This window comes from Aspergillus brunneoviolaceus, assembly GCF_003184695.1.
Source record: "Aspergillus brunneoviolaceus CBS 621.78 unplaced genomic scaffold BO95scaffold_37, whole genome shotgun sequence".
NCBI classification, from domain to species: Eukaryota; Fungi; Ascomycota; class Eurotiomycetes; order Eurotiales; family Aspergillaceae; genus Aspergillus; species Aspergillus brunneoviolaceus.
In genome coordinates this window covers 183,124-210,393 of record NW_020290767.1, presented here as the reverse complement: position 1 = coordinate 210,393, position 27,270 = coordinate 183,124, and the positions used below count along the sequence as shown (strand labels likewise).

Sequence of the window (27,270 nt, the reverse complement as noted above, 5' to 3'; positions counted from 1 at the left end):
AGAAGCGTAAACCTCGTGAGCCTCTCTTCTGATAGCCGACGGGGTTGTTGGGTCTGTGCCGGGCAACGCACGCAGCTCCGCATAGCCCTGCAGCTGACATTCAAACCGGCCCCCGAAGCCGTCACAAGGTTCATTGATAACGCCCATCAGTTCCAACCTCCGTAATGCTGGAAGGTGCCGGAGAGCATGCTGTAAGAGCTCCCATTGGCTGATCACGATAGACTGTCCAGGCTCGAGTGGTGATTGAAGGCGTTCCTGGCCCTCGGGCGACCAACCTACCTCCACCTCACCCTGGATCCTTAGCATGTGGACCTTGGCCCCACAAAAGAGGCTTAACACGTCGGCTGCAGCCGCATAGTCCGCGAGTGAGATGCAGGTCTTGGTCCGATCGCGCTGTAGGACCAGGACAAGAGATCGGGCGGGCAAGAGTAGGCTCGGGTCGGACCGCAAGGCGCGGTATAGGCAGTTCGTTCTTCGTCCAGACGGGTAGCAAAACTCCAGTTCGCGATACAGCAGGGGAACTGTGAGGCGGTAAATTCGCTGACAGGTGAGGAGAAGGGCAATGATGCCGGTACCTGAAGGCCGGATGCCGAGTCGCCGTTCGAAAGAAATCCGGCCTAGAATAAGGCCGAGGATCTGGCCTAGGATCTCGGGAGGGAGATTGAGGATGAATGACCGGGGCATTCTGTTTCACGCTCAATGTGGGGTTGATGAGAGAGAGATAGATGGGGGGGGGAACTAGGTTGAGTCAGACTGTCAGTCAGGCAGCACTGATTATTTGAATAGTTTCAGTTGTGGTAGATAATGCCCAACTGGTTAAGCACGGCTGGTTGCTGAGGTTGCTTGTATTCACAGAAGTCTGGAGGGGAAAAGAAAAAACGTCAGACGGATGGGAAATGATGATGTATGCCTTACACCACTTTCAAAGGTAGTTTCTGTTGGATCATTCACTACTGTCTGCCCCTCCTACTTCAGCAGCGTATTGTCTTCACTGATTCACTGTGTTACACTGCCATCGCCAGCCAGTATCCTCTGTCCCTCCAGCTTTCTCTTCTCTCTTTCTCTCTTTCTTCCACCCATCTCTCTTGCATGGGAGAACTCCCCACTCTTTCACATTCAAGGTCTTCCAGCTCTCGTCACTCCAGCTTGCTAAGCACTTCCTCGTGACACTCAGAGGTCTCCAGAACAGCTAGAACCTGAAGTATTCATCAGAAAGAGAACGAACGAAAGCAACTTTCGCATGACGAGGAAGATCATCGGCATGTTGCCGAAGGAGGAGGCTGTGAAGCCCTCCAGGATTCCTCCAGTGGCCTCCGGACTTCCGTACGTCTTATTCACCCAAGTAATCATGTCCTGTCAAGCTAATATATAGTCTGCAGGTTCTTCGCAAGCAAGATGGTCAACCTTAGCGTCGAAGCGGACGTCCCCATCTGCATCCACACCGACCTTCTTGCTGCGAAAGCCCCACAGTTCCATCTGTCCACGATCCGCGACAACAGACTGACCATCCTTGCCCGCTTTGTGGAATGGGCCTACACCGGCTACTACACCGCGCAGTACGATAATACCAAGCTCAACGTTGGCGTGGGCGAAATCCTTTCTACAATCGATGATGCGACCTTACATATCGATATGATCACCTTTGCAGACAAGTACGGAATCTCCGCGCTCGTCGCCTTGGCGCAGGACAATCTCAGCGCGGTCGCCGAAGATTTGTTCGAGAACTATCCCCGACCCTCCAAGGTCTCGGTCTTTGTGAATATTTGTGCCATAGCCGTTTCAGAGCTAGGCGCGAGCCATTCAGCCTGTCGGGATCTCGCCCGTTTCACCGTCCGCAACTTGGACGTCGTGCGGGCGGCCGACCTCTTGGACTCGTTTCTCGCAGACCATCCCGAGTTTGCGGTGGCCATGGTGAAGTATTTCGAGGGGCCAACTGCTGGCTATGAGGCTGATTCTTGTGGTTTGGGTCCTGGTCGCGATTTGGATAGCGAAGATGCTCTTTCTTGGCATCCCGATTCCTTCGTCGTGGGTCGTCGCGCTTCCGAGAGTGGGCAGAGTCGTTCGGTCTCAGACATCGATGATCCCTTCCGCGGGTGGCCTGTTGGTGCTCCTTCGGGTTCGACTGGGAATGATAGGAAAGCCTGCGAAGTTCCTTGGTAAGATCTGTTCGCGGAACTTGAGGATCTGAAGATCTCCAGTCTGGTAGTTACATATTGGGATGGTTGAGATTATGGTGCGCTTGGATTGGGGTGGTCTTGCAATATTGCGTTACTTGTGATTTAGTGGCATTTGCTGAATACATTGCCTTCAAAGAGAAGGTTATTTCCATCCCAGAGTCTGCCTGCTGAATCACAGCGTGACTATACGCTGATTCCGTACATTGGTCAATCAGCTAACCGGAGTAACGGCCCCCCTTGGACATTGCTTTCGAATTTATTCTAACCTTGTGATGGTTAAAGTCTGCGAGCAGAATACAAGACAAAACAGATAATTTTTTAATATTAATGTTGAGCCCTCAGCCACCCATTCACCTCTTCTGGGAGAGGCCTACACCCCTCATAAATTCCCACATCAACCCAGGAAGCAACCAACCCAACCAAGCTCAGTAGATCTTCCCTTCCATAACTTCTTCTTTTCCACACCACCACCTTGATTCTTTGTCCCAGCACTTTCCTCGCGACAAACTCCTTTATCTCGTGCTTAAGAACAAAGGTCCCACCCACCCTCTTGACAACCTCCCATCCTTTCTCCCATCCACATTCTCAAAACAAAGGTCGTTCTTCGCACAAAGAGCCCAAAATAGCAGAAACGAGAGTAAAACATCGAGTACTTTTTTACAACACTGACATCGCTATCGCAACAAGATTCACAACATAACCTCTACCCACATCATCAGCAACCTATCTCTCTCCTGCACTCGACACACACACACACTGCAGACCAGTATTCCTTCATCATCAACACGTTATCGTCCTGGATTCAAACGATAGACATCCAAATTCGTACCTCCGATCTCCTCTCATCTCATCTTTTTCCACTCGCCTGTTTACCCAAACGTACGCGTCGCTGAAATTTCGCTCTACGCTAGGTCCCCGAGATCCGACTCGGTGGATATTATCAACGTTCATCACAACCCATCACACTCGCAAATCGAATTGTTTCTCACCCACTTGAAAAGAGAAGAAATGGCCCGTCCATCGAAACAGAAACGCGCCGCGAGGATGCGGGCAAAAGTGAGGCGCGCGGCACTGCAGAAGCAGACACAGTCGCCCCAGAACACAGAGAACCAGCAGACTACAAAGGAAGAGATGCAGGTTACACATGAGGATGAGTTCCATACACCGATGGACGATGGGAATCATATGCCTGTGGGGATGTCCGCTCAGATGCTTGAGGTGGACTCTGCCAGCGAGAACCAACTTTCACACACTTCGGAGCAGGTGATGCAGTTTTTGAATAATGCCCACGTCACCGGGGGAGTGAGCGTCCGCGCAACACAGTATGAGACAGAATCTTCGGATGAGAACGAAGGTCTACAATTTTCTACACAGATTACACAGCCTACAAATGTTGCAAAGGAAGAGACCAGAAATGAAGTGAGCGTACTCGGTAGACAGCGCGAGAATCACGCGACCAATGATAAAACTCAACAACACACAAACCAGCAGACAGATCATTCGAAGTACATTAAGAAGGAGACGGAGGCCACCACACAACATGAGACGAACCTCCCTATCAATCCTCCCCAAACCATCAAGCAAGAAACACAACCTCCGACCGATACCGAAGAAACCACCGAGCGAGTAAGCATGCTGGCAAAGAAGCGCAGAAGGCGCCCGGTCCCAGTCCAAGCACCGCAACCCGCCCCAGAGCCTACACCAACATACAAATTCACATCACCGCCGACCCTCACCTACCCCAAGACCCAACCCACAATCGCCAATCCACGACCCCTAAAGGCCCCAAAACGCAAAGCCTCAGAGCCCGCCGAGAGCATCGACCTCAGCTCGCCCAAGAAACTGAGCCCCAAGAAACGCAAGGCCCGAATCGCTCCAGAGATCATCGATCTATCTTCAACCACACCCGCTCCAAGAGAGCACGGACAGAGGCCAAGCCCCAAGAACCTCCGGAAGCGCAAGCCCGTCGACCCGCCCGAGACGATCGATCTCCGCTCGCCGATCAAACGTGCGCGGATCTTGGCCTCCACGTCGCCTGGCAGGACCAGAAGTTATACGAAGCAAGCCGTCCACCCGCCACAGACGCAGGCTAAACCCAACGAAGACTCTCAGAAGGGGAAGGGAGGTAAACGGGTTGAGTGGGCGGACCGGGACACTCGCAAACAGACCACCGTTGCCTGCCAGGACTCGACCAGGATCAAAAAAGAGGATCAACCCCATCGCATCCGACGGGATAGAAGCCAGATGCGCAAACCAGCACACTCCCACGCCGACTCCCATCCCAAGGCTCAAGTAAAGGTGAAGCGCGAACCGACCTCGCACTCACCCGAAAACCCTTCCCCCGAGAACCAGACCGAGAACGCAACCCCCTTCTACACCCCCCTGCAACAAGCCCTCCTCTCCCAAACCCAAGCCGTGACCAACGCGACCTACGAGGTCCTCGAACGCCGCCTCGCCAGCACACAAGCCACCGCTGCGCATCGCGCGCGCACCACCCTCGCCACCGAGACCGAGACCGACACCGAAACCGACACCGACATCGACACCGACATCGACGCCGCGCACGACCCGATCCCGCCCCTCCCGCTCGGCCGGGTCCTCAACGTTGCCAAATACCTCGACACGAACGTCCTCTCCCGCCTGACGCAAACCTGCAAAACCCTGTACCGCAAACTGACCCACGAGCTCCAACTCCGCCAGGACACGACATCCATCCCAGACAGCGCCTGGCAAACGGAGATCCGGCTGGGCCTTTCCGACGCCGAAGGCCGACGGACCGTCGAATGGCTCCCGGGCACAGGATACTACCCTGGCCCAATGGAGCTGGCCACACAGCACGGTCGCGTCGACGACGTCCGCGCATACCTCCTCAAGGGGGCGGACCACAACTGCCTGAACGCGTACGGCATCCGCCCGCTCCGCTGGGCGGTCGCCATGGGCCAGCTAGGAGTTGTGCGACTCCTGCTCGAAGACAAAGCGGACCCGAACCTCCCCGACGAAGACGGCGCGGGGGGCGCCCTGGCCGGCCCATTCGTAGGGCCGGGCACGGAGACCGAGACGTTCATCGAGACCCTCCTGGACGCCGGGGCACGTATCACTTGCATGGACGCCTTCACGAACCTGTGCCACTCGCGCAAAGCCGCGGAGTACCTCAAATACGCGATCGCGAACGGCAGCGCCAGCGCCAGCGCGCTCGGCCACCTACGGGGCGCCGCGGGGACGACGGTTCTCCACGTCGCGGCGCAGATGGGCCACAAGGCCATCGTGAACATCCTGCTCCACGATTCGGAGGGGGTGGCCATCGACGCCGTCAACGACCACGGCCAGTCGCCGCTGCACCTGGCGCTGCGCGACGGCAACGAGGCGACGGCGCTGGCGCTGATCGACGCCGGCTGCGCGCTGAATCTCGCCGATAATTTCAACCGGGATGCGCTGGCCCTGGCGATCGAGAAGGGGTACGCCGAGGTCGTGCGCGCGATGCTCGAGGCGCCCCCCGCGGCCGGGGTGGATTTCCGGGCCACCCGCAAGTACGGCCATCGGCCCTCGGCGGAGATGACCCATCTCGAGGGCGCGTTTTCGTTTCGCCGGTTCGGTATCATGAAGCTGTTGCTTGTCGGGAGGGTGCATGTCGTCGATGAGGTGTTGCAGAGGCGGTGTCGCGAGTTGGCGAGGACGGATCCTACTTATGGGGAGCTGTGCGAGGATGTTTCGTTGCTCATGGGGAGTAGTATGTTGGGGTTTGATTCGGAGGAGGTGCAGACTGAGGTGGGGACCGAGGTTGGGGAGGAGTGATTTGGGTGAGGGGAAAGGTTGGATAACAGAAGGGATTGGATACGACCAGCGGGAGGACTTGGGATGGAGGGGGGTATAGGACTAGCAGGAGGATTTGGGATAGAAAGCGAGTGTATATGGTTTGGAGTTACTGTTAGTGTTGGGGCTGTAAACCCGAATTAGCGCTGCTTTGAGAAGAATAACGAAGTTGAACATACAAGCACCCAAAGAACTACTTGACCACCCACTACGAGAAGGTAGGAGAAGACCACAAGTCAGAAGCCACATGTCAAAAGACCGTCAATCATTATTCACCCCCATCTATACAAGACGAGTGAAGATATGTAAGTATGCAACGTAATGCAGTATGTACGGTATGTACTTCCCCCCAGTCCCAGTCCAGGTCCAGGTGCAGGTGCAGGTCCAATAGCCCGACCCCCCATTCTCCTCTCCCATCCCCCATGTATCCGCACCCCAAACCAACCCCAAAAGCGAAGCGAAGGAATATCACAACCCGCGCTTCTCGGCATCGGCATCACGATCCTTCCCGCCGACCACCACCTCCTCCGTCGTCACGCCCCCCACATCCCGCGCATTGAGGTACACCTCGCCCTCCTCGTCATCGACCGCGGCCTCCCACCCCAGCTTCTCCGCGCGGATGCGCTTCTGGTTCTCGGTGGGCCACACCCAGCAGATGGCGAAATAGCAGACGAAGGCGGTCACAAACGACAAAATCCAGCCGAGGTCGCCCATGCGCGTGGCGGTCGTCGACACGGAGGCGCCCAGCGAGCCGACGAAGCCCGGGAACGGGAAGGCGATGCCGATGATGTAGGCGATGACGGCCTGGACGTTCCACCCCTTCAGGTAGTAGTAGCTCTTGTTGAGCGGGGTGCCGTCGTACAGGGCGGGGATGAAGATGTTGCCTTTGGTGAAGCAGAAATCTGCAGCCGGATATTAGCATTAGCATGGTTGGAGGAGCTCAAGCTCATGGGGAGAGGTGAGAATGGGGGAAGGGTGGGGCATGGGGAAAGGGGCAAGACAAGGGAAAAGGGGCGAGGGGCAACGTACATTCACAAACCATAATGGCAACCACACTCCCCATGAACAGGGCGTAGCCCGACAGAAAGGTCTCGAACTTGGTCGCCGACGCCAGGATCTCCCACGGACACACCGCCCAGGCCAGCGTGTGCACGATGTACTGGCCGCGGCGCATGTTGATGAAGCGCGGGAACAGCATGGACGAGTCCGCGCCGAACGAGATCATGTTGGCCGCCACGTTGGTCCCCAGGATCTGCACCAGCCAGGCGAAGGCGGCCAGGAACACGGCGAACCTCGTCGTGCCCGACCAGTAGCGGTCCAGGATGAATTCCATCAGGTCCCATTGGTTCCTGTCGTCGTTAGTGGGGATGCTGGACGCAGCGGTCGCGGGTGAGTGTCGCACTTACCAGATGGAGGTGCCGTATTTGTTGTTGATGGCGGAGGTAGCCAAAATCCCCAGACTCGCGGAGAGGGTCGTCGCGATCGGGTTGGAGATCAGCTGTGTCCACAGCGGGGCGTTCTTCGTCTTCGCCCAGCGGCAGTAGTCCGGCTGGTTGGTGATCAGTGTGGCGGTGTTACTTTGCGTCTGGTTAGCCTTTCCCCCCCCCAGCTTTTTTATTGGAGGCACTCACCCCAGGCCACTGTTGATCCCCGAGATGATCAACCAGGCCATCGCCGTCGTCGACTTGCTGTCCTGCGTATACACCGACCCGATCTTCCCGCCGGTGTTCACCATGGCGAAGATGAACAGCCCGAACATCGCCGGCAGCGAGATGAAGGTCTTGAAGATGAAGAACCCGCGCAGCTGGTACGGCCGGAAGTGGCAGAACGGGAGGTGCACCATCCAGCACAGGAACAGCGCCAGCATCTGCTGCGTGGTGATGTGGGCGCTCGCCGGCAGGTGATTCGGGATGTCGGTGAAGTGGTGGCCGAAGATCGCCCGGAGGATGTTGAACATGTACTCGGCGCCGTAGTACACTGCTGCGCGTCAGAGAGGGTTTGAGTGGCGGTTTTCGAGGAAGTGATATACGCACACTGCACGGAGTACCAGACGATCGCCAGCACCGCCCGCGCCCCGACGAAGTAGAAACTGCCCCACATGCCGAAGACACTGCGTCCCACGCATGGGAAGCCGATGTGGTACACGCTGGCCGCGCGCGAATTGAAGGCCATCGCGATCGAGGAGATCATCTGGGAGACGAAGATCACGATGATGGATTGCCACCAGTTAAGGCCAATTCCAATCATACTCTGCTGCGGTCAGAGGGGGGTCCGTGATGGTGCTCACTCAGGGCTGAGGCGAACGCGCTTACCGATCCCAGAGTCCAGTTGGTGAACGAAATGGACCAGTAGAAGGAAACATAGTTCCACCAACGCCAGGCTAGGGTGCAGATTAGCCCTGGCTCTCACCAATGTCAACACACCGAGAACAACTTACTGCACTGCTCCGGAGGAGTGGGTAGCAGATCTGCAGGTAGGCCAAGTCAACAACAGGCGTCGCGTGCGCGGGCAAGTAAAGAAGTCCAACCTTCATTGGACCACCGCGAATCCCGGCTGGAGTCCAGCTCGAGGGCGGAGACGATTCTCGTGCCGACCTTAGCCATTGATTGAGGTGTGGTGATAAGAAACTGGGAAAGACAAAGGTAGCAGTCCCCCCAGGCCCAAAAATTTGGGAGGGGAGGAAGAGGGAGGAGGAGAGAGAAGGAGGAAACGTCACGGCGTGGACAGGATTTTATTCCCAGCGGGAGGGAGTGAATGAGGGCAGCCAAGCCAAGAGGAGGGGAGGGAAAATTCAAGTGGGGTTCGTGGTGTATGGCAGTGGGGCGGTTGACTAGCTTTAATTCACTTTGGGTGGGTGAGACGATAACAGCGAAACCAGAGCAGTGGACCGATGGGGGGTGTGCAGTGTGTGATAAGAGGGTTTTCCGCCACGCAGACTGGCTGCAGCCCTGAGTTACCCAGCGGTGCAGTGGCGGAGATTACCCAAAGAAGAGTCGTGCGGTGATAAGCTCTGCGGTGGTGGATTCCTAAGGTTGCAACCCTATTTGCCTCGCCGGTTCTTCTTAGTCACAGCTCTTCTGTTTAGCCTATGAGTGTGGCCGGTGGTGTTACGCTAGACCTCAAGGGATAAGAAGGCACACGCGCACCGAATCTAGCCTGATTCTCCCGGATCGACGTGAAGTCTGGCTCATGGGTCGATGCTATGCTATTTTCATCCTTACCGGACAGCCTCCGAACAGGTGGCAATAAAGTTCAGTGAGACAGATGATGTATTCTAGAAGACATGGGAAAAAAACTGGAGATAAAGCAAGACTGCTATCTATCAACAATATCAAACAATATCGTATCAAAGACGAAGGTTGCATCAGTCATCCGCAGATATCAAGGTTTTTTTTCTGATCCTTCCGGCACGGTTCGTGGAAGGTTTTTGGTGCGGCCAAGGGGAGGAAAAGTGGATCGGGAGGGCAGCCCGCTTGCCAATCACCTGACTGTGTGTGTGGAAGGCAATCCCAGCCACACACGCGGATTCGCCGAGGATAGCCTCAACTCCTCTGCCCACATCCCCCGGAGCAGGAAGATCCTTCACCCGACTGTGCTGCCTTCGCTGCTGGAGCCGCCATGACTCTCTGTGAAATCAGTGTCCACCCGACTCTTCGCCATCCCCGACGTTCCCCCGAGTCATGTAGCGTGATCAACAGGTGTGGAAGGGTGTCTGACTGACAAGCTCAGGCTTCCTCCGATACTCCGTAGAAACGATGGCCATATAGCTCACCATGCGGGCAACGACAGCAGCAGTCATGTTTTAGACGGTCACTACGATAACACTGCACTCGCTTGAGTTTGCCCCAGGTGTCAGCCTGCTGGGGCTGGGAGACACTTGGCACGTTGCTCCGGGCTAGATCAACTAGTCTCCCGGCTGTCAGTCATTTTCGAGAATCCGACTAAGAGTTCTAGCCGGCATCTTGGCACTTCGCCCACGGCCAGAAAGCGTTTGCTCCAACCTGGAGATAAGACATGTGATGCACTAATTAATCCCAGGGTTGCACTGCAGCGGAATGAGGTTTGATGGGAGATCCGTGCTTGGGTGGCCATCCAACGCCGACCCGACTCGAGCAATCGCTGATCACCTTATCTTGGAACGGTGGAGGCTGGTGACTGCTCTCGGGGAGTATCCTCTTCTCACACTCAACAATCAAGACAATTTTGACCATCGCTTTGCGGAGTACATGTTGACACACCAACTCCGCCGGTCAGACACGTTGAAATCCAGGCTGGACCTAGTGGACTCGGTGGACTCGGTGTAACCGACGGAGATAAGTACTCTATCAGCGATCCTGCAGGACAATAGAGCACAAGACATTGTATTCAGCTTACAAGTTGGGGCGGGGATTCGCCATCGATGCTGCGATAGCTGCCTTGGTATCAATAAGACTCTCCTTGCTTGACGGCGGACTTCGCCTAGGGACCTGAGGCTCCCGCAGTTGGGGGCGATAAGGCAGGAGGACTGGACTGACGCGACCAATGACCACCACGTTGGATTAGAGATAACTCTATCAACCTAATCGGCTGCTGTGCCACCTTTAAGCACTGGTGTCCTGTTTCTAACGCCGCTGGGAAGAGACAAGACAAGCACTGAGTCGCAAATTCACTCAATGCGAGTCAATGCTGGCAGTATGCACGGGTCGCGCGCAATTGCTAAGCAGCTGCCGAAGTCAGGCAGGATACGAGCCTGTTCGTGGATGCAGGTTCGACTCCCGCCGCGTTCGTCTTCCTTCTTCCCCTGACATTGGCGCCGCCTCGTGATGACCGGCCTTGACTAATCTTGATCGCGCAAACTTGAATCGACTGATCAGCAGGTGTCAAACCAACCCCAGCTGGCATGAGTCGCCCCTCGTCGGTTCACCGCTACAGCCCGGGTTGAGGATTTGTTTGTTGTTTGAGCATGCAAGGACACACACCCTACATTGACAGATCCAATGCAATCTGCTTCTTGTTCAGGTACGGGCATCGGAGCAGACACAGAGTATGCACCGTCGTCCGAGGAGCCCTACGTCTGGCCCTATCCCAGGAAACAGCGCCCAATCATAGTTCCCACCCACAGCACCCTCCAGCGATCGCAATCTTGAAGGCAAGACTTTGTGGTCCAGCCGTGTCTACCGTGACAGTGCCAGGAGTATCAATTTTATTTCTGTGATACATCTCAGTGGTTGTACACACAAAGAACTCCGTAATGACCCCTTTTGATCACCTCCCTGGCGAGGTATTACTCGGTCACCGCGAGGTAAAAGTAAGTACCACCCCCCGAGGTGACAACTACCGGGCCTCCGAGCCACGGTTCGAGCCGGCGGGCGTAATTCCGACCCCAAGGATTCCCACTCGGCCTTAATTATCCTCAAGGCCATCTTCCCTGGACCATGACATCTCGAATGCGAGCCATGATTCTCGTTCAAACCATCCGATTGTCACTAGGTCCAGCAGCGAAGTATATTGACCGGTCACGGTACAAAGCAGTTCAAAATGGGACCAAAAAACAACACAACCCCCGAGACCCATTCTACGGTCGGACTTTCGCCCATCGCGACCAGCGAAGCCATCCACCCCCCAAAACATTCTTTGCCCGTCCCGATGGTTTGTGCCCGCCATCGAGAGCCTCAAACAGCTCAACCCAGCGCAGATGAAATGAGAGGAGATGAGATGAGATGGGCGGCCGTGATCGGATTAGATAAACGCCACCGATGGGGCGGGTCCAACGGACGCCTGTCCGTGCGGACCAAGGGATTGGCCCGGTTGGCAATTCGAGGTCATGGGCGAGGGGAAATTGGACGGGGGCTGGCCCAGTGCGCGGTGGGGGACAGAAAGTAGGTCGGTCCTTGTCGATGGCTGTAGACTGAGTAGTTATAGGCGCCTACACGAGTCGTGATCTTACCTAGCCTGCATTGCTGCATTGCGCGCATTGGTCTGATGGGCCGCGGGGTCAGCGAAGACATGTTGACCCAGTACTGAAGAGGTACGGAGTAGTGCGGGAACACACAAAGAAAGCAGTGAGACGGCCACCCCATCGCATCTGCAGGGGCAAACCCCCATCAAAGAAACCTCGACCGCAATTGTGATGGGTACCGTCAAAGGAAGAAAGAAAGAAAGAAAGATTCGAAGTCAGAAAAGTTTTCTAGCCCTCAGTGCCAGGCACATCGACTAGAAGTACATAGTAATTTCCAAGCGAGATCCAATGAGGGCTGGCGGTGGAATGACAGTCCCCCTGCAATCTCCACTCGGGCCAGGATCTGCCCGTTTGCCCGCTAATCGGATCCTCGCCTGTTGTTTCACATTGAATGTCCGATCCCCAATCCCAGCGCCTACTCCTCTGACCTTGAAAAGCGACTCCATTGACCTGATGACTGGCTTCGGCATTGGGCCAGGCACACACGCAATCCTCACCCTGGCGGGGACGAGTGCTGAGTATAAAGACTCGATGGTCTGTCCCTTAGGGCCAAAAGCCCGGAACCCAGCGGGACTTCAAAGAGCTTCTGGCAAGCGTCTTTACCTTTTACCTTTCAAACTTCTTTAACCTCAAGTCGTTCTTTTCCTCTTTCTTTCCTGCAGTATGGTCTGGACCACTCCCTCTCGTGCACTCGGGGTGATGCTGAGCTGCATCGCCCTGCTCCCCGCGCCAGCCACCGCGGGCCACCATCAGCACGACCACCTGCACCGACGCCAGCATCACCACCAGGGCTACAGCGTCGGGCCCCCGATCTGGCAGACCCGGCCGCACGACAGCGAGACAGCTGCAGCGACTGCCGTGGCGACCGCGACCGCGACCGCGACCACGACCACCGCGATCCAATCCGTGATCCCGGCGACCTCCGTCGTCGCATCCTCGGCAGCAGCGGCCGCCTCGTCCGCGGCGGCAGCGATCAGCAGCCTGAAAGCCCAAGTGATCATTCCGTTCTACGTGTACCCGGACCCCGGCAAATGGACTCCCTTGTTGAACTTGTATGTCACCTCCATCACCCCCCTCCCAAGACCCAGAACTGATGTAATACAGAGTCGCATCCTTCCCGGACGTGCACTTCACCGTGATCATCAACCCCAGCAGCGGCCCCGGCACCAGCACCCTCCCAGACGCAGCCTTCCTCACCGCCGTCCCGAGCCTGACCGCCAACTCCAACGTGCTGGCCATCGGCTACGTTCCGACCCAAAAGGGCACGCGGGCGATCGCCGACGTGGAGAAGGACATCAACACGTACGCGAACTGGCCCAGCGCGTCGGGCAACAGCTCGTTCGCGGTGCACGGGATCTTCCTCGACGAGGCGCCCAACGCCTACAGCGCCGACCTGGTCAGCTACTACACGACGCTCTCGAATCTCATCAAGAGTAAAGACGGGCTTGGGCCGGAGAACTACGTATGCCCCTACCCCTTACCCTTCACCTAACCTTTCGGTCCCCCCCAATCCCCCACCATGCTAACGCTCGATCAAGGTGGTCACCAACCCCGGCACCCCCCCAGACAACGCCTACCTCGACCTAGCGGACAGCACCGTGGTCTTCGAGTCACCCTACTCCTCCTTCCAGGACGCCATCTCCGCCGGCACCTTCGGCAAGCTCAACGCCTCCAGTAACAGCCACACCAAGCTGGCGTCCATGGTCTACGGGGTGCCCGACACCGTGCATCTGCCGACGCTGCTGACGCAGGTGGGCAACATCTCCGAGCAGATCTTCTTGGGCAATACGAGCTCGTACATGGTGTATGATACGTATATGAATTCGGTGGTGCCGGCGTTGTTGGAGTTGGTTTAGTTGGGTGGTTTAGGTGGCTTGGGTGGCTTGGGTGGCTTGGCGGGGGTTGTGGGTGTGAGCTGGGGTTTGAGGGTGCATCGTGCATCGTGCATCGTGCATTGTGCATTGTGCATTGTGCATCGGGCATTATGTGCTAGTGGTTAAGGGTGTTGTGGCTGGCTAGGCTACTCGTGGCTCGGCTCTAAACTGCAGTGGCTGTGGGGGTTTGCGTTTGGGTTTGGGTTTCCCTACCTTTCTATTCTCTCGTTATCCTTCTATTCGGTGTATATATAGATGTGTGTGTTGTGGATCGATATGCATGTTTCTTTTGTGTCCTGGTGGCATGGGAGTGGATTATGGGCAAATTGATGACGTTACGCTTGTGCTTTGAATGGGTTTATGCTGGTTGATAGACATCCATGATGAATTAGTGCCTTGCTGGTGTCGCCTGGCGAGGAACGGGGATAGTGGACTGGTTGTTTATGAGATGCATTGCTGAGTCAGCTTCGTTAAGCCAACTAGTACAGGCTGTGCATAAGTCCTCCCATGCAAGCAAGCAATGCAACTACTAGTAGCTTAGCTTAGCTTGGAGGAGAGAATAATAACTGGACCTTGGTGCTCCCGTGCTGCTTAGAAGTATACTGTAGTTACCTGGTAAGATATCCAGCAGTTACTGTACTCAATCTACAGACCCCAAACCGGATCCAGCTACATACTCCCTCAACCCAACAACAACCACCCCTACCTAATCTATTGTACTGTACTGTACCACAGAGCAAGGACCCTCATCCCAAGAATCATCTTCATTACCAGAACTAAGACAAAGACAAAGACACCACGAGACCCAGCCTCTCTCTCCCACCTCCAACCCCTATCTTCCATTTACGCACCCAACCATCAAACAAACCAATTTAACAACCACAACCCCCAGCCCAGCATCCACTACCAAGAAATCAGCACCCTCGCCCGCAGCGCAACACAACACTTGCAGCACAAAGAAAACCCACCTCAGCCCCACAATTCCAACCCCGTAGACATCACTGTCTCAGCATAGTGTCTAGACAGACCGCGAAAAAAAGGCCTAAATATGCACACCAGCACCCAACCCCGCCCCGACCTGCGCGGCAACCTCAGCGGCCGCGTTGGCAGCGGCATCGACGCCGAAGCCGATATTGAACGGCTCCGGGTTCGGGTTCGCCTCCGGGTTAGCGACGGCGAAGGCGGCCAGGAAGAGGGTGGTGAGGGTGGTGAGGATGGTGAGTTGCATTTTCTGTTCTTGCTGTTGCTGTTAGCGTGTGGGATGTTGGGGTGGTGGGTTTGGTTTGGCAGTGTGAAGGGGAGGGGGGCGCACGATTAGGATTAGGGATTATCTTAGCTGATCTTGTCAAATATTGGATGGATGGATGGATGGCTGTGCGGAGGGAATGGAATGGAATGGAGGGAAGGAAACCGAGCCTGCGATGTTGTCGATGGATTTTGGGCTGGAGGGGGAGGGGACGGGGGACGGGGGTTTATATCTTGCTTCTTTCTGTGCTGCACAGTACTGCACTGGGTGGTGGGTGCGTGGTGGGGAGATAGGGGTAGGAGCGTTCCCCAGAATTGGGTTTCGTATCTGAATCTGAACCTGAAGGTTCTATTGTCGGAGGTTGAGGTAGCTCGATTTTTGGGTTGGTTTGGGTTGGTTCGCGTCGGGAGAGATCCAGCGGGGACTGATTTTTGGGTCGGAGGGTTTGTACTTGTGCTCGTGTTTTGTCCTCGGGGACTTGTTTTTGGGGTGATTTGGTTGGGGAGGAGTGGTTTGTGGTGATAAGTGGCTGATTGTTTACGATTTTGAGTATGATATGGTTCTAAGCTCATGGAGAGCGGGCGAACAGGTGGTCAGTGGCCAGTGGTCAGTGGTCAATGGTCAGTGGTCAGTAATTAGGGATTGTCTGCATGAACTCCTGCAGGACTCCGTGGTCGGAAATAGATGGAACGGTGTGGGGTAGGGTGAAACGGCGGGGTGCCTCCGGACTATCCTGTGACATCCTATGCAGTTTAGCGAGACTACTGAAGACACAATACACTCTGATGTTCATTCGGAACCCGATGCATGCAGTGTCTCCAAAAATGGGAACTGTGGCGGGTTCCTGGCGATCTCGAGCCGATCGTCCCGACGGGTTCCTGGTGCCCGAAATATACTTCCGCTGCGACGCTGGTTGCTTCGCGTTGGCCGAGGCACGTGAATGATCGTCACTCTTCTAATCCTTCGAGATAAGATACTAGTGGTGAGTTGCAGTCTTTGCTCAATTTATGGTGAGCATCCTGGAAAAGAGTGTGTAGGAAGCGATCGCCGTTTTCACCTGCACCGAGGTTCAGGAAGCTCTGGCTGGGTAATGCTTCTCTCTTGGCAGGCTACTGCTAATGCATGCTCTACATTTCACCATCGGGTCTTGCGACCTCACGACTCTCCCAGGAACACCCTGACACCCTGGACATCTCGACAACCCAATCCTAAACAGCTACATCCGGAATCCCAGCCTCATACTCCACAACCTTCGGGTGCTTCACCCCTCCCACCCTCAACACCCCCCAATCCCGCTCCACCCCCTCCTCAACATCCGGATACGGCCCGACCGGCGTAATCGCCCTCGGATTGATCATCTCGTGACTCTTGGTATACTGCCTCCATCAGCTCTGCCCAACCCCCCCGGAAAACACAACTTACATTCTCCTTGATATGCCGGAAGTCCGTACTCGCGCGCGCCGCCGGCACATCCCAGTACATGCCCTTCAGCCAGTTATTCAACACGGGGTAGTCGTGCCGAATCGTCCCGAGATTGCACTTGAAGTGCTGCACGTACACCGTGTCGAAGCGGATCAGCGTCGCGTACAGCAGCACGTCCAGCTCCGTCATTTCCTTGCCCAGCACGAACGGCCCGCCGTGGGCGGCGACGAGGCGCTCGAGCTTGTTGAGCGCCCCGAACACCGGGATCACCTTCTCGTTGTAGACCTCCTGCGTCTCGGCGAAGCCGGCCTTGTACACGCCGGTGTTGAGGTCGGCCTGGAGCCAGGGGCTGATGGCGTCGATCTTGGCGCGCAGGTGGGACGGGTACAGGTCGATCGCGGCGAGGGCGGGCGGGATGTGCGCGTCGAAGGCGCGGGGCAGCCAGCGGAGGATGTCGATGCTTTCCTGTTGCTGTCTGTGAGCGGTTGAGGAGGGGCCAAATCCGACGACCAGAGGGACATACGTTCGCAACGGCCGTGTTGCTCTTCGTGTCCCACAGTAACGGCACCGAGTACCGTCCCTTGTACTCCGGATCCGCCCGGAAGTACACCTTGTGCAGGTAGTCCTCCCCGAAGAGGTGGTCCACCGTCGCGCCGGGGTACTCGGTGTCGGTGGCCGGGAACTTCCACCCGGGCCAGCCTTTCGAGTCGCCCTTGGGGTATGGCTTGACCACGCTGGTGCGGATGATGTTGGTGAGGCCCTTCAGGTGGCGGACGAAGTTGACGCGGTGCGCGAACGGGCAGAACAGCCCGATGTACAGGTGGTACCGGTGGGGCTCGGCGGGGAAGGCATTGCTGGGGATGATGCCGTGCCAGCCGTCGGCCGTGCCGGGCTGATGTACCTGCTCGGAGGAGGGAGGTGTAGCGGCAGATTCGGAGGCCATTGTGTGCTGATTTGGGTAGATGTGAAGCTCAAGTTGCTGCGGTGGGTTGGTGGTGATATGCGGGGCGGGGACGGCCCGCTGACGTCATTTGCGCTAACTTAACATAATCGGCAGCAACCCAGTAAGGCCACCGTAATACGGTAGCCACTTCACCTATCAAAGTAAGAATGGGCAGATATCAATGTGTCTACTAGGACAGCAACATTACTATCACTAGATTAAGAAGCTAGATTTCTTTCTCAAGTAAAGATCGTTACAGAGACCAAGTTCATTCGATTTATGAAGTGATGAGTACAGGTAATTGTTTAGACAACTTTAAAGACCACTGAGAGAATAAATCTTTCATGATTCCAGGTATATGAACTACGATATAGCAGCGCTAGGCGACTGTGCTAGATGACAACAGCACGCTATAAAGTCTGCACAACCCTACTGGGGAAGACGTACTACCGCTCGAAAGCTTGATCGACCAATCTTTGATTGGAAACCACTCCGCACCCCCGACGCGCGGTCAACGAGGCAAATGTAAATGCATGAGGGGACCCGATGGGCAAGGACTGTACAGTATAGAAACCGGATGCCGATTGACAGAGGAGAATGGGCCGCACACTTCGTCGCCTTGCCAAGTCCAAACGGACTTGCATTCCGGGATTGAATAGACCTAGTAGGTGTCTCCTCCGAGAATTTGTGTATAGTAGAGAGAAGAGAAAATGCGCGATAGTGCAATTGCTACTGTGTCTCGTTCTGTGCTACCTACATTTCTTCCAATGACCATCTAGAAGCCCAATGGGACAGTGACAACTAGACACGGCGCCTCGAAGTTAACAACTGACCTGTAAGCTGACGGTGTGCTGAGGTAGTCACAAATTGGACCAAGATAATCAGGCTTCTGATGGTGAGAGAATTCAACTACTGGCAAAACATGCAACTGGTCATAGATTGAGCCCGAGCCAACAGACATATCACTTACGTATGTTATGTGGTGTCTCATCTCACCAGAGGTTTACGTCTTATATTAGAACAGCAGAATAATACAATCTAGATATTTCTTCGAGTATTATGTGGCCGTGCTGCTCCACGCCCAAGGACGCGGTCTACGAATTATCCTTTTGCGGAAATGTGTGGGCCAAAATGCTTTGGATGCTGCCTTCGAAGGTTGAGTGAACGCACAACATCCTTTCGGCAGCAAGTAGTTCTTCTGTCTCTGGCTCTGCTATCGCGGAATAATCCTAGGGTGCTTCGAGGAATGCCTGTGATTCTATACTAGTACCGTCAATCACCTTGTCTACACCGCTCAGCTTGCGGGGATACATATGATTATCCCAGAGGCGTGTATGGGTGGCTGCTTTTCACGGCTGGCCCCGAGAGATATTCTTTCTGGTGGTATGTCTCTGTGTATAAGTGAGATTAACTTGATTTGAAAATATCTCCACGGCATTAGTTCAAGATGAAGAGGGACGGTGAAGTCGAGAAGAACCGGTCTGACCGAGAGGCGATTCAAGGTCACGTGAATGTCTATCGGGCCAGTTCGGAGTGTCCTTCCCGTCAACTACCGGGGATCATGTGACCATGAAGCGATGTGTGAATCCTCAAGCAAGGCAGACTGCCTGATCCTGCGGATATCGATCTGCCAATCGAACTTGGCATCGCCCTGAAGTGGACCCCAAGCTTCAAGCGACACCGATCTAATTCCGGCTCAGCCACCAACATGGAGTCAGGAACAGGCAATCAGAGGATCAACACTGCCATGGAAGCAGAGACGCTATAACACTAACCCGTGGGGGCGGAACCCCCTGAATTTGCGACCGAGGATTTAATCGCGATCATCTTCGCTCTTCTCAAGCTCAGTCAATCGGACAAAATTCAACTCCGTTGTGCTATCGTCATGAGACCGTACGCTCTTGCCCTCCTCGCTGCGCCCGCGCTTGCCGCGCATCGCACCGCCCGCGACGCGATCGAGAGCATCTGCACCAAGAACAACATCATCACCACCGACGACTTTATCCTCTACAACAACCTCTGGGGCGAGGAGTACGCCACCTCCGGCTCAGAGTGCACCTACCTCGACTACGTGAGCGGCAACTCCATCTCGTGGCAGACCTCGTGGACCTGGGCCGGCGGCGCCGACTACGTCAAGAGCTACCCCAACGCGGTGCTGAACGTCGGCGCGAAGCAACTCAGCTCCATCACCAGCATCCCTACTACGTGGTCGTGGAGGTAAGTCTTTGCAGCATGATGCAAGCGACAGGCACCCCCCACTAACCAGTCAACAGCTACACCGGCACCGACCTCAAAGCCGACGTCTCCTACGACGCCTTCTTCTCCACCACCGCCTCCACGACCGCCACCCACGAGTACGAGGTCATGGTCTGGCTGGGCGTGTACGGCGGCATCGAGCCGATCGGCAACGCGGACGGTCCGATCGCCAGCCCGACCATCGGCGGCCGCGTGTGGGATCTGTACAAGGGCCCCAATGACTGGACCGTCTTCAGCTTCGTGGCCCGTGAGAATGTCCAGGACTACTCCGGCGATATCATGGACTTTTTCAACTATCTGATCGACAACGAGGGCGTCTCGTCGAGTCTGTACCTCCAGACGCTTGGGGCGGGGACAGAGCCGATGACGGGGTCGGATGCGTGGTTTACTGTTGCGCCGTATGAGATTAGCATCAACGCTTAGTGTTAGGGTGGTCTGCAGGTTGGGTAGAGGGAGACGGATAGTGGAAAGTGTGTAGAGTAGTGTTTATCCGATAACGATCGATGTGATAGCTATTGCCACTGGCAATCGAATGATACTGTGCGGGAGATTCCACGATTGAGGATGCGAGATTGGGTTGCGGAAATATCCGGTCATGGGATCTGGTCACTAGCTTTTAAGGGGTGATTGGACGAGAACCGCATTCCTGTCACATTTCGGGGCGTTGAACAGAGGACTATACAATGGACGCTAGAGAGCGACAGTGCATGATATCCACCACCCCCCTGCGTACAACCCACGCATACCCCGCTCGGTACTCGCACTCGCAACACCCCCCAAATCCAGGTCAGATGGTCGCAGCAAATGCCGTCGACGCGACTCACCCTCACCGACCGTCCGGATTCCAAGGCTCACGCAGGTCTCACATACACGAGTCACCCTGCGCGGCAGTACGACGCTGGGGTGACGCAGGCCATGCCGCTGTGTGACCCGGGTGATACCGGTGCCGGATCCAATCTATACTACTTCACGAGTCGAATGTCTTCGATTAAGAAGGCGAATGCGATTAGCAAGGACTATACCACTGCGTGTTGGTGGAGCAGCAGTGACCCTGAGCCGTGGATCTGCGGAGTGCCCAGCGGCCAATGCAGCCTTAATTAGTGGATACCTCCGTAGACACCCTTAGTAAACTCTGGCTGTCGAGCCTGAACTCCAGTCGACGGTTCGAGTGATGGCCAGTGCAGTCAGGACGCGGATACATCGGTGGGCGCAACTGGAATCCTTCAATCAGATGCCATGCACGCAGGAAGGAGAATTAGCCGCCGTGATTCGGTGGGCTGTGATGCGATGCATGGGTAATTCCAAATACTCGGTCTGTCGGGCTGCGGTTGGTCGTTGGGTATGTCCGTCATACTGGGGGGAAAGTCGTGCCTAAGGGGAGTGGATGGGTTTGTAATGGTTGAATTGAAGATAGAGCAGCGCTGGGAAATTTCCCCAGATAATGTAACAAATGGATTGTGAGTTGTAGATCAGTTGTAGATCAAAGCATTGATAATTGAGTTTGGGGGAAGAAAAGAAGGAAAGAAGGAAAAAAGGAAAAGAACAAATGGTCCGAGCGGGCGGTGAAAACACCTCCGGGTTGGCTGGCGGTCGACCGAGGAAGGCTTCCTCTTCCTTTGCTTCATCCCTGATCCTTACCAACGATACTTGTTTATCTCCGGCTTATGCTGCTTGACTGTCTTTGACATTAACGATGGGAACGGCGTCGGAATCAGCACGTTTGTCACTGTGATATCATTCTAATTCCGCCGCTAGAGCAGCCAGCCCAGTCCTGCGACGCCACCAGGTATGTCAGCAAAGTGAACCTGAGGGGCAGCTGGGAAGCTGGCATTCGCCAAATCCATCGACCAGCAGATGACCTCCACTGCTTTCTTTCCCGACCAGGAACACATGTTCGTACCAGGGTCTGCGAGATGTGCTAGTGGCGAGTCGCCCTAGGCCATCTCATAGGCTACTCAGCGCATTGATCGCACTAGGAGCAATAGTCTGGCTGCTATACGCCGGCCAATTGAAGCGCAATGGCTAAATCGCTGGCTCCAGCGAGTGTCGCTTATTCCGGCTATTGTCTTGTCGTGTCCGTCCTGCGAACAAGGCTATTATCTCTAGATCGACAGTCAGCTCTCCTCATTTTTCTGTCGGGAATGCTAAGCTTACCTACTATCTCCAGCACACGAACACTGCCCTCAGAGGACCGAATCTCGGTCTCGTTGGGCCTCAATTTCGCTTGGCTGCTTGGCGGTACAATGCGACCTGCTCACATCTTATCACCCCGCAACAGGGTTCTCGTCGTGCCAACCGCATCCAGCTCGCATAAGCATCTCAACGAACGCCGGCCACGGTGACTGCACTGCCGTTATCAGCACGCAACAGAGCTGGACCTGCATGAGGATATCCACTATCCAGCTAGGATGCTCCCTTCTCACCACCCCTGATCCATGGCGGGTTGCGCCGTCTACGAATGACGGCGGTCAGCAAACACGAGTCGGGGGTCGTGGGGGGAAGAGACGCCGAGGCGCAGGATTCTCTGGCGCAGGGGGAAGCGCACCCGGCTGGCTCGGAGGGTTCGCCTGACAGTATCATGGGATTTCCTCGGGCCAGATTGACGGCGGGAGGCTGATGGTCTCGATCGAAGAATGGCTTTGTGTGCCCGGCTGAGGAACTCAATCTCACAGCATAGGGGTCCCCTTGCGAAGCTATAAAGGCGACCCCTCGCTGGTTGTCTGCCTCAGGTCCAACCATATTTTTTACACACCTGATTATTGATTCGTTACATACTTGCTTCCCAACATGCAGTCATTCATCCCGCAGATGCTCCCCCCGGCTGACCTGAAGCTGGCCATCCCCCCTTCACTGGGATATACCCTCAAAGCCCCCTCCCGTCTGCCTCCTACCCCTCCTTCGTCTACTTCCAGTCTTCCAACCAGCGAGCTTGAGCCCGAGGTTGCTGTCAGCACCAGCCGGAATATTCTGGAGTCTTTTCCTGAATACGAGACGACTGCTTCATTCGACCGGCTGCGTGCAACCGAGTACAGCTACCTCGACGAGAACAACCATGTCTACCTGGACTACACTGGGGCTGGGCTAGCTGCCAAAGCGCAGTACCAAGCACATCAGGCACGACTCAGCGTGGACCTGTTCAGCAACCCGCACTCCGCCAACCCGACCAGCGAAGCTTCGACTAAGCTCGTGGAACAAGCCCGCGCCGATGTGCTGCGCTTCCTGAACGCGTCCCCAGATACCTACACCGTGATCATTACAGCAAACGCCACCGGGGCCGCCCGACTGATCGGGGAGTCCTACCCTTTCGGCCGCAACTCGACTTTCCTCCTCACCGCTGACAACCACAACTCGGTGAATGGCATCCGAGAGTACGCCCGTCGCCGACACGCGCGCACGGTCTACCTCCCGCTCCAGACCCCGTCGCTGCGCGTCGATCCCGATGCCCTAGCATCTGCACTCACACCAACCACATGGCCCTGGACTCGTCGATCTTCAGATGCGAAGGCTCGTCCGAAGAAACGCAAAGGTCTTTTCGCCTATCCGGCTCAGAGCAACTTTAGCGGCGTCCGCCACCCACTCGAGTGGATCACGACGGCCCAGCACGCCGGCTATGACGTTCTGCTCGATGCAGCAGCGTACCTTCCCACCAACCGACTAGATCTTTCCCCGGCCAACCCGCAACCGGACTTCATTCTAATGAGCTGGTACAAGGTCTTTGGCTTCCCGACAGGTCTGGGATGCCTGGTCGCCCGCAAGGACGCCCTCGCCCGCCTCTCCCGGCCGTGGTTCGCCGGGGGGACCGTGCAAGCCGTGCTCACTGGCGTGCACTGGCACAGTCTGACCACGACAGAGGGGGCGTTCGAGGACGGCACAGTGAACTTCTTGGCGATCCCCGAGATCTCGGTCGGGTTGAAGTGGATCGAATCTTTGGGCATGGAGAACATCCGCACCCGGGTCCGCTGCCTGACGGGATACTGTCTGGCGGGGCTGCAGGCGCTGCGACACAGCGACGGCTCGCCGATGGTGAAGATCTACGGACCCGCGCCTGACCCAAACAGCCCCGGCGTCGATCCCGGCGGCGACCGCGGCGGCACGATCGCCTTCAACTTCCTGGATCGAACCGGGAAGATCGTCGACGAGCGCATCGTCGCGACGGAGTCCGCCGCGGCGGGCATCTCGCTGCGCACGGGGTGTTTCTGTAACCCCGGCGCGGCGGAGCACGCCTTTGGGATCACGAAGCCCTTGCTCCGGAGCCTGCGGCGACGGTTCAGGGACACGCTGACGGTGGAGGAGTATATCCAGCTGCTGGGGCTGCCGTCGGGCGGGGCGGTGCGGGTGTCGTTCGGGCTGGTGTCGAACGTGAGCGATGTGGAGCGGTTCTTGGGGTGGGCGGAGGGGATGTATCGGGATCGGGTGACGGGGACGGAGGGGCTGGTGGCGAGGACGGAGTGTTAGCTTGGTGTATAGGATGGGGGAGCGCATGCTTGGTGTGGATCTGTTTTCACTAGTCGGGTTAGATTTTATATGATCTTGATAGTGTAACCTACAATACTACAAAACAATGATGCCATATCGCCCGCCCAGAAACCCAGATCCTGGTACTTGACTCCTAATCCCTCAATCCTGATTTCCAATCCCGCATTCCTGACGATGTTATTGGTGGTGTGGCATGTCGCCACATAATTGCTTTTTCGGCAGCAATAGTCCCATCCTTCGTTCGGCCTCGTAGTAAGTCAGTGTTCAGCCCCGCAGTCCACTCCGTACCGTACCTCCCAGGAAGATCCGATCGATCGACCTGACCTGTCCCCACTGCACCATCACCATCCACCCATCCACATATCCCAGTGCGTACTCCGTACTTACTCGGTACTTGTAGCTAGATGAAAATCTGGTTAGCTCGACAACCCACCCCCCGGCCCTTGACCCTTGAGCCCTTTTTTGGGTGGTTGCTTTTGCGGCTGAGTTGAGATTCTCTCAATTCAAGTATTGGTGCACGGATGGATGGACTACTCCGATCATCGCGAATGAGAGAGGGCGGGCACAATACTATACCTAAGTTAGCGATAGTCTCGTCTGGACGGGTAATACAAGAAGAATGGGATTGTTTGGTGTGGTTTGGTTCGATGCGTGGAGGGTTCTAGCCTTGCGCTAGTGGATACTACTATTCTATAGGGTACTGGATTATAGTATACCTATAGTATTGAAGCGTACCTAAGATAGGTGGAGGTGGGTTGTCGATCTCGCCTCGTCTGTATCTGGCGGGAGGCTCGTGTTCTGGACTTACCTTTTTTCGATTGGATGGGTGCTGGGGTGGTCTGGGTTGGGTTGTTGTGGAGCGATTACTTGGTTCTAGATGGTTTGAGGTTTGAGTGTTGGGTTGTGGTACTGTATGAGGCTCGTGCTCGTGGGATGGGGTTGGGATTTTCTCTGGTGGTGGTGGTGGTGGTGGATTGGGTTCCGGATACGGGAGGGCTGGATGGGGCTGTTTCATGTTTTCGGCAGGGGGGGGGGGGGTGATTGGGCTGGTATTGTGGTAAAGTTGGGTAGGGATGTATTGATTCTGGGCTCTTTTGTGCAGGTACATGTAGGTACTGTACTAATCTAGTTTATAGATCTTACTAGGGGTGATCCTGCAGGGTAGGGTGCTATTGTTTAGGATAGTTATGAGGTGAGAACATGGTCGATAGTACATTAGACACTGGGTGGATGTTACTGCTTGTTAATAGGCGATGAATGTATAGGTAGAACTCTTGCAGATCGAGAGTGTATAGTACTATCGTATATAGGTTATAGTATATGCTGCTATGCAGATAGTGGAGAGGTGCGCGCTAGTGACGTAGTGATTTGCTAAAGCTAGATCGAAATGAGGCTGCTAGCGGAATCCATATCTGAATTGGTGTTGTATTCTGGGTAGTTTGATAGCCACGATGACCGATATCTTCCAAGGACCAACCGAGAAGCTACCAGACACAGAGGAAAGAAAAGTGGAGGCTGAGCAGCATTGAGCTGAGGACAGGACTGAAAAGTGAGGGCTGAGGCTGAGGCTGAGGTGGAGCTGACGCTCGCGGACTAGCCCGGCGCCCTCACCCTCGTATTGGTGTAGCAGCAGTGGGGGCAAAGCCTCCGCCACGCGACGCCCGCGGCTGCAGTGCCACGGATGAGCAACTGCCACATGGGGGATTACCTGTACCTTCATCCTTACCCTGGCTGCCTGCTTGTGCTGGGTGAGATCCATCCTGGTGATTCTATGGGTAAGACTGTCTAATGAGCGATTAGCGTCTACTCAATGGGTTTGATATCGCCAGGATGATTTAGATGGATTTTCCGCGTAGAACTTGACTACTGCACTGGACTTGGGGTGTCTGATTTTTGCGCTATCGATTTTGGGCCTTGTTCTGTGCATACTTCGCAACAAGTATGCTTGCTGCCTATCCATGATTTTCAGGGTTGTGGGTGTATGCCTGAACGGATTCTGAGATCTGTCCCCAAAATGCACATTCCGGAGTTGATGGAACAGAATGAGGCAGTCCTCAGCTCGACTTTCCCGCCTTTGTCGATTGCATCATTGCTTGATAGACCATCTCGAGCACTCATCCCACAGCGATGTCAGTGAAGTGTTCCATCTCGCTCTGGGGTGGAAATTCCATGTTCATCATACTCTTTCTCCTGCCTGCAAGTCTTCGCTAGCCAATATCGTAGAGGCCGTCTAGACCACAGTCAGCTAATCGCATCCCGCCTGCTGTACAACACCCGAATAACTTCAGCGAAGCCAGAACACACTAACCCGCGACAACAGAGCATCCATACACCTCCCGCGAAGTAAAGTCACAAAACTGCACGCTCAGTCCAGTCAATTCCACTAACCACCACTCCTACCCCAGCCCCAATCCCATCCAGCGCTACCACAACCCCCTCAATCAAAATGCGAAGCAACATGATACGCGACAGCCGCCTCATCCCCTTCAAAAACCCCACAGACCGGACAAGTCACCGTCGGTGCTGCCGCCGCAACCGCCGCCGCATCCCCATCCAGCCCCCCTCCACCAGCAACCTCCCCCCTCCCACCCCGTCGCTTCTGCCGCGACGGCTGGGTGATATACGCATCCAGCCCGATATTCTGCGGCGGCTCGTCCGCCTCTCCCCGCCTGTCCCGGGGAGCTCTTCCCCGGGAGAATTCAGCTGCAGCAGCAGGGTCTGAAGACTGCCCCCCCGCGCTCGTGCTCATGGACTGCACCCTCCCCACCCGCCCGTCCGTGAGCCGCACCTTGATGCCCCGCGGGTGGTTGCCCCGCGTCAGCACGTCGGCGATGGTCCCTGAGACGGTGCGGCCGGTGGGTTGGTCGGCTTTCAGGACTATGTTCACGTTCGCTCCGGGGAGGACTTCTTTGGTGGTGGGGACGCGGGGCATTTTGTGATGGGATGGGGTGGGATGGTTGATGGGGGAGGGGTTGCAGGTGCAGTGGTTGGTTGTGGATTTGATGGGGTGGGCGGACACGTGAGTCATTAGTCATCCGTGCATGGTTTGTGCGGGCTTTGTGCACGCGGTGGTGGGTGGATTGAGGCGTTGGATGTGGAAGTAAGAGCTATTGATGCGATGCTCTGTT

The 27,270-nt window shown here is 55.8% G+C and overlaps 8 protein-coding genes across 8 annotated transcripts; 5 read left to right on the top strand and 3 right to left on the bottom strand.

Annotated features, from left to right (window-relative positions):
* Nucleotides 1-1,395: 1,395 nt before the first annotated feature.
* BO95DRAFT_432279 (uncharacterized protein) lies at nt 1,396-2,160 on the top strand (the record flags this gene model as incomplete). The annotated part of the gene is made up of 1 exon (XM_025585049.1): nt 1,396-2,160. One exon carries the CDS (start codon nt 1,396-1,398, stop codon nt 2,158-2,160), a length of 765 nt encoding a protein of 254 aa, XP_025441835.1.
* Nucleotides 2,161-3,185: 1,025 nt separating this feature from the next.
* BO95DRAFT_497197 (ankyrin) lies at nt 3,186-5,969 on the top strand (the record flags this gene model as incomplete). The annotated part of the gene is made up of 1 exon (XM_025590874.1): nt 3,186-5,969. The coding sequence occupies one exon, from the start codon at nt 3,186-3,188 to the stop codon at nt 5,967-5,969; it is 2,784 nt and encodes a 927-aa protein (XP_025441834.1).
* Nucleotides 5,970-6,233: 264 nt separating this feature from the next.
* Nucleotides 6,234-8,832, bottom strand: BO95DRAFT_443267 (nucleobase cation symporter-1 family protein). The gene is made up of 8 exons (XM_025586627.1): nt 8,515-8,832; nt 8,425-8,454; nt 8,300-8,367; nt 8,021-8,237; nt 7,619-7,964; nt 7,394-7,564; nt 7,017-7,336; nt 6,234-6,889 (listed from the first exon to the last, which is right to left on the bottom strand). The coding sequence occupies exons 1-8, from the start codon at nt 8,588-8,590 to the stop codon at nt 6,456-6,458; spliced, it is 1,662 nt and encodes a 553-aa protein (XP_025441833.1). The 5' UTR covers nt 8,591-8,832; the 3' UTR covers nt 6,234-6,455.
* Nucleotides 8,833-12,428: 3,596 nt separating this feature from the next.
* Nucleotides 12,429-13,958, top strand: BO95DRAFT_146548 (spherulation-specific family 4 protein). The gene is made up of 3 exons (XM_025580604.1): nt 12,429-12,977; nt 13,030-13,387; nt 13,464-13,958. Exons 1-3 carry the CDS (start codon nt 12,589-12,591, stop codon nt 13,779-13,781), a joined length of 1,065 nt encoding a protein of 354 aa, XP_025441832.1. The 5' UTR covers nt 12,429-12,588; the 3' UTR covers nt 13,782-13,958.
* A 689-nt stretch (nt 13,959-14,647) lies between these two features.
* BO95DRAFT_390209 (putative cell wall organization protein/glutathione transferase (Gto3)) lies at nt 14,648-17,424 on the bottom strand. The gene is made up of 5 exons (XM_025583591.1): nt 16,991-17,424; nt 16,468-16,932; nt 16,266-16,421; nt 14,768-15,039; nt 14,648-14,702 (listed from the first exon to the last, which is right to left on the bottom strand). Exons 1-4 carry the CDS (start codon nt 17,408-17,410, stop codon nt 14,842-14,844), a joined length of 1,239 nt encoding a protein of 412 aa, XP_025441831.1. The 5' UTR covers nt 17,411-17,424; the 3' UTR covers nt 14,648-14,702; nt 14,768-14,841.
* Nucleotides 17,425-19,043: 1,619 nt separating this feature from the next.
* BO95DRAFT_443262 (xyloglucan-specific endo-beta-1,4-glucanase A) lies at nt 19,044-20,391 on the top strand. The gene is made up of 2 exons (XM_025586626.1): nt 19,044-19,627; nt 19,684-20,391. Exons 1-2 carry the CDS (start codon nt 19,296-19,298, stop codon nt 20,087-20,089), a joined length of 738 nt encoding a protein of 245 aa, XP_025441830.1. The 5' UTR covers nt 19,044-19,295; the 3' UTR covers nt 20,090-20,391.
* A 2,062-nt stretch (nt 20,392-22,453) lies between these two features.
* On the top strand, nt 22,454-24,121 carry BO95DRAFT_453536 (PLP-dependent transferase; the record flags this gene model as incomplete). The annotated part of the gene is made up of 2 exons (XM_025588221.1): nt 22,454-22,566; nt 22,624-24,121. 2 exons carry the CDS (start codon nt 22,454-22,456, stop codon nt 24,119-24,121), a joined length of 1,611 nt encoding a protein of 536 aa, XP_025441829.1.
* A 2,458-nt stretch (nt 24,122-26,579) lies between these two features.
* On the bottom strand, nt 26,580-27,074 carry BO95DRAFT_453535 (YwbE family protein; the record flags this gene model as incomplete). The annotated part of the gene is made up of 2 exons (XM_025588220.1): nt 26,580-26,665; nt 26,732-27,074. The coding sequence occupies 2 exons, from the start codon at nt 27,072-27,074 to the stop codon at nt 26,580-26,582; spliced, it is 429 nt and encodes a 142-aa protein (XP_025441828.1).
* Nucleotides 27,075-27,270: the final 196 nt, after the last annotated feature.